At 41.0% G+C, this 6000-nt stretch overlaps 1 protein-coding gene across 1 annotated transcript in view; it reads right to left on the reverse strand.

Moving 5' to 3' along the window:
• CFAP43 (cilia and flagella associated protein 43) overlaps positions 1-6000 on the reverse strand; it is a 99956-nt gene that overhangs the window by 43623 nt on the left and 50333 nt on the right. The window contains exons 15-17 of the mRNA XM_024734977.1: positions 5672-5821; positions 3463-3593; positions 1364-1511 (exon numbers count right to left, since the gene is read on the reverse strand). Of these exons, the coding sequence (XP_024590745.1) occupies positions 1364-1511; positions 3463-3593; positions 5672-5821 (429 nt within the window). The remainder of the gene's footprint in view (positions 1-1363; positions 1512-3462; positions 3594-5671; positions 5822-6000) is intronic.

Below are 6000 nucleotides of genomic sequence, written 5' to 3' on the forward strand. Positions count from 1 at the left end.
TCTACTCTTGTGCCCTACAGGAATCATTCTCCACACAGCGGAAGTAATCATTTCAAAAATGTAAATAAGATCTTGTAAATCCTCTGCTCAGAACACTTTAATAGGTTCTCATTACATGTAAAACTATGTCCAAATGCTACCTGCTTTACAAAGCCCTGCTTTCCCACCTCCAGGACCTTATCCCCTACCACTCTCTCCCTTGCTCACTTCAGCTGCACAGGCCTTTTTTAGGTCTTCAAACGTGCCAAGCTCTTTCTCCCTCTGCCCTGAGTGCTTGCCCCTCCCCAACATATTGGCACATTTCTTTTAAGTCAGATCACAGCCTTTCTCCGTGGAGGGGCTATTCCAGCCAAACACTATCACACCAAACCATTTTATTTGGTTTGGTAACAAAAATAGATTATTTGGTAACAAAATAGATCTTGTTACTACCTATTTTTTTCTTATTTATTTGACTATTTATCTCTCTCTGCTCACACCCAACCCCCAATTAGCATGTAAGCTCCATGAAAGCAGAAACTTTTCCTATCTTTTCATGCCTGTATCCCCCAGAGTCCAGCACTTTGTAGGCACTCGATAAATATTTGTTAAATGATTGAGTGAATAAATGTTCTCTGGCTAGACACATCCTAAATAATGTATGTGATGTAAAAGTATAGAGAGACTAGTTTGAACTAGCGCCAGAATTGTAGTAGATTTTTTTTTTCAAGCAAGCCCAGACAGATCTTGTACTATGGTTTAAATGAGATCTGAAATGTGGTATTTGTGTTGAGAAAGGCTGAATATTTTCTCTTAAATGTAGTGCATGCTCTTTTTGAAAATCATGAGGTAGCTGCATAATGAGGACTATTACTAAAATATCTGCTAAAAGAAAACCACAAACTGAAAACTGATATCTGATTTAGGAAGGAAGGAAGGAAGGAAAAAAAGAAGGAAACAGGGACTTCCCTGGTGGTGCAGTGGTTAAGAATCTGCCTGCCAATGCAGGGGACAGGGGTTCAAGCTCTGGTCTGGGAAGATTCCACATGCTGCAGAGCAACTAAGCCCCTGTGCCACAACTATTGAGCCTGTGTTCTAGAGCCCCTGAGCCACAACTACTGAGCCCGCATGCCACAACTCCTGAACCTGCACACCTAGAGCTCATGCTCTGCTACAAGAGAAGTCACCGCAATGAGAAGCCCGTGCACCACAAGGAATAGTAGCCCCCGCTCACCACAACTAGAGAAAGCCCGTCTGCACGCAGCAACGAAGACCAAACATGGCCAAAATCAATAAATAAATAAATAAAATTTAAAAAAAAAAAGAAGGAAAGAAAGGAGGGAGGGAGGAAGGAAGGAGAAAGAAAACTATAGTGAAACTCAACTGCATGTTCAGGTTCTGATCCCAAATCCAAGGAATCTTTTTTTGCTATACTTAAATAATCATTCTCCTCATCCATGGTGCTCCTCAGGTAAGCTGGAAGTTGCTGGCTATATTCAAGGATTTCATTGGCTAAGTTTCCTCCAAACTGCCTGTATTAATAAAAAAGAAAACACATAGCCTACAAAATCACAATTTGAAAAAGACACATTTAGCAGTATTATTTCCAGATACCTAACCATTTCTACGCAAAGAAATATGTGGATAGTTCTCTGCAGTGCCCTGTAGATATTAGGACTCTGCTTCTTAAAGGACAGTACTTTCATGGGCTCCAGGACATGACAAACTTCTTGACCTCCCTGGGGTCATCTCTCTTCACACTGTCCCCATACCCTTACCCTGCATGCCCACTGTACCCATCTGCCCCGGTCATTGCACAGAAGAGCCACTGCTCTGGTTGAACCCTCAGCGATAATAGGTGCTGTGCTGCTTCACATATATTAACCACATTACCACATTCAGTCCTCATAGCCCCCACTCCACACTCAGGAAAGTATTATTACTTCCACTCAATACACCAGGGCATTTCAAACTTCAGGCACATCAGCATGGCCTGGAGGGTTTGTTATAACAGATTCCTGGGCCCCACCCATAGAGATTCTGATTCGAAAAGTCTGGATGAGGCCCAAGAATATGCATTTCTAACAAGCTCACAGGTGCTGCAGATTCCACCTTGAATAACATGGTTATAGATGATTTAGAGGGACTGTCAGATGCCTAAGGTCACAAGTGCTGGACCAAGTTTTCAAACTCAACTGTTTTTGAGTCAGAGGTCCATGAGATTAACTGCCAATGGATGGAAATGTCCTCACTGCCGTAAATAGGGCTCCAGCACATGTTTGCTGTTGCTTGAGATGCTATGTGATCCCTTACTACAAAGAATGCATTAGGATTTATATAGTGAGATACAGGTTAGCGTTTTATGCAGGATTCCACGTATAAAATGGGCATGATGATACAGTCAGTCGTCAAATGGGTCTTTGAAATAAGTGGTGACCAAAATTGCTATGCTATAGAATCTCCATAATATGTAACATTTCGCAGTGCCACTGAGATACGCCATGTTTTATTATTGTTTTGCTCACAGGAGGCACCGTGAAATGTTTGTGGAAATGAGTTGCACATTGACTAGTGACGTGCATCGGCAGATCAAACAAGGCAACATTTCCAGTCCAGGGTGTCACCTTCATGTTCTCTATGCCCTGGCCATTATCTGTATGCTTGGCTAATATTTGTTTATTGAGGATTTTAATTTTAGTCTAAGCAAAGTCTAAATAATTTAATATTGTCTAGGCAAAGTCTAATTAGGAAAGTAAACGTGTATGTGTTTACAGATACATACATACCTATGTCAGGTTTTTTAGAGATAAATAGGAGTTTTAAAAATGATCTACTGTTCAGAATTGTCCTCATTCCTTGTGCTCCTCCAACAGATTTTATGAAAGGGAGGACTGATCACTTCATAGGTCTTAACTGGGTCTTTTTATTTTTTGTATTTTGATGCTTTGACATCTGGGGTCTTGCTAATAACCTTGGAGGAAATGCCCCTCCCAGGACCAGCAATTCATAGAGATGGTAAACAACTCATCTGGAGCTCACCTTTCAAATGCAAACCCACCAACTCAGAGCCCACATCCCCAACCAACTCCTCTATTGGGCTTTCACACTTGGGACCACTATTTCTATCCTAATCATCCCTGGGTCAGGTACCAGAAAACTAGCAGCAGCCCCTATGGCCCAGAGCCCACTGAAATTATCCAAACTAGTCAATCCCAAACCTTCCCGCTCCTTGCCATAGAAACCATATTGAAGACACTTGCCCACATTTCCCTGCTCCCTCTGCCTCCTTTCCCTCCCTGGTGCTTCCCCACGTGGCACCCCCATAGCATGGCATATCCCCTCCTCTTGGGATGATTAGTATAACAATCTTTTCAATGGCAGTTGTCTCCTGTTGTGTTGGCCTTGCTACTACCTAAATAATAACAACATCTTTATTTTAAAACACCGTAGCATGTGAAGTTGCTTATTGTATACTGTACTTACCTCCATCTCAGGTTAACAAGGGTGCCGTCATCCTTCCCATTCACCAGAATGCTCTGTCCATCCATTGAAATTCTCACCGATTGAATTCCACGCCCCTGGTGAGAATGACTCCGACACTGAACAAATGTTTCCTTAATAGTTTTAGGAACAAAGTGCAGAAATTACAAATGCGATTCTACCACATGGTTTTTCTAAGGGGGTTATGTGCACTTTTGCTCGTGGATAAACCTTTTTCTATTTGTCAACAGCATTTTAGCTGGTATGGAGTACCCTCTTAATAATACATAGCACTGAAAATTCCTAGTACAAAATACATGCACCAGTACTGGTTTGTTCTCCCTTCTGTGTAATACGGAAGAAGAGGGATTATTATCATCAATTTATAATAGGAAAATCAGACAGAGAGGTGAATGGACTTGCTGAAGACTACGAGAACGGGCCTTGAGCAAGCAGTGCGGGCAAATTCAGATGCCTTCAAGGATTAGGCAAGTTCCCTGTATGTGCAGAGAGGCTGAGTGTGATGAGAGAAGGTGATGGGCTCTGTGAAGAGTGACACAGGATGCCAATTAAACCAGTTTCATTAGAACCCAAACAAATCACTAATTGGTACACAGTGCAATGGTTTAAACTCTTTGACTAAAAACTGAGATTTCTTTGTCACACTAGTTATCAACCATGATGCCTTTAAAAAATTTTTAATTTTTTGAATAGGCAATACATTCAAATGTTTCAAAATTTAAAAACTATAAGAGTATGCAGTGAAATCTCCTTCCTGCCCCCATTCCCCAACACCTCCCAAAGGCAATCAATATTATTAGTTCCTTCAATATCCTTTCAGGGTTTTTTTAATGTACATAAACAAATTTTTATACAAACAATTTTTAACATAAATTGTAACATAATACATATATTACACACCTTGCCTTTCCTCCTTAACAATATATCTTGGGATTCTTTCCATACCGTTTCATAAAGATTTCCTCATTCTGTATTACAGCATAATATTCCATACTTTATTTATATACTGTTTATGTACCATTATTTATTTATCCAGTCCTCTGATGATGGACATTAGGTTGCTTTTACAAACAGCACTGCCATGAATAACCTCCTCTACGAGGTACTTTGCATACTCACCCAGAAAAACTCTGACGTCTTGCCACTATCAGTTGTTGCGTACATTTACAAATCATTTGAATAAGAGACAATGTAGCAGAGTCTGCACATTGTTCACCTAAAAATAATTTCTAAGGGATTTAAGATTTTTCCTATATAATAATAATATCACTTTTGTCCAGCTATATTCCAAATATGCTTTCTTGCACAAGTGAGCAAGGAGAGCTGGATATGCACAGCCAGGGCCCAGTTTACCTGTGGCCCCATGGGAGAGTGGCATGTGGGGTGATTGTGATGCTTCGGGTGTGTGGGGTAGATCCCTGGGTAAAAATAACTGACCGAATTAAATTAAATTGATAACCAGTACTACTTGGTCTCAAAACCTAGAAAAGGATCTTTCACTCTTTTGGGAGAAGAAACTATTTTCATTTTTTCAGAGATCTGAGAAAAATGGAAATCAGAATTGGTAGTGGTACTGGTGACATCAAGGTCTGCAAGTGATAGGGGAGGACTCAGTAAGGGCCACACCCTTCTCCCTTATGCTCTTCTAGCATCACGTGAAGAGTCAGGTGGCGGGGTGGCAGCAACAAGCCTAGAGGCCCTCCAGGCCAGGGAGCTAGCCGTAATCAACCCTAGGTTTGCACAGCAATTCACTATTTCCAAAGAAGTTTTGCATGTACCCTCTTACCAGCTCTCACCAGAATCCCACAGGGTGAGAGCAAGCAAGGCTTCCCTAAAATTGCAGAGGAGCAGCTGAAGCTCAGTGAGGCTCAGTGAGTTTCCAAGACACACAGTAAGTGGTGATGGAGCTGGGCTGGAGCTCACCTACTGTATCCCAGCCCCATGTTCCTTCTTTGCAAGATCTCAGACCATTTGTTGGCATTTCCTCCCTTAGAGACTCAAACCTTAGCACATAAATACACCCAGTGTTGGAATCAATAACACCATTAGGGCTAAATAAGTTGTGAGTCAATTTAAATAAGTTGTGAGCCAATTTACTTAAGAGTTCTAATTCCTATTGTAAGAGCTTTTGTTCCTTATATGAGATCAAGACACACATCCCGTAAGTGGAAAAAAAAAAAAAGGAGTTTACCAAAGTATGAATATCTCGGATACACAGAATTCCACACTTAGCTATTGTTATGAGCCACAATCCATGTGGAGACAGAGAGAGCATTCCAGGTCCATATTGCTTGCTTTGTACTTTTTGGTATGACTTAAGAATGCAAATACCACTATGCTCCTGCCAAAGAAAATGACCACATTATAGAAAAGCTCAGGGCAGTGGTACCTTGGGGTTTGCAGTTGAGCATATCGAGTCAGATTCAAATCCAAAAACACTGTCACTGGAAATAAACTGATACATGATAAAGTGGGCACCTGTATTTTTTTTTTTTTTTTTTTTTTTTTTTTTTTTTGGGG

The sequence above is a fragment of the Neophocaena asiaeorientalis genome, unplaced genomic scaffold (genome assembly GCF_003031525.2).
Source record: "Neophocaena asiaeorientalis asiaeorientalis breed wild unplaced genomic scaffold, Neophocaena_asiaeorientalis_V1.1 scaffold240, whole genome shotgun sequence".
Lineage (NCBI taxonomy): Eukaryota > Metazoa > Chordata > Mammalia > Artiodactyla > Phocoenidae > Neophocaena > Neophocaena asiaeorientalis.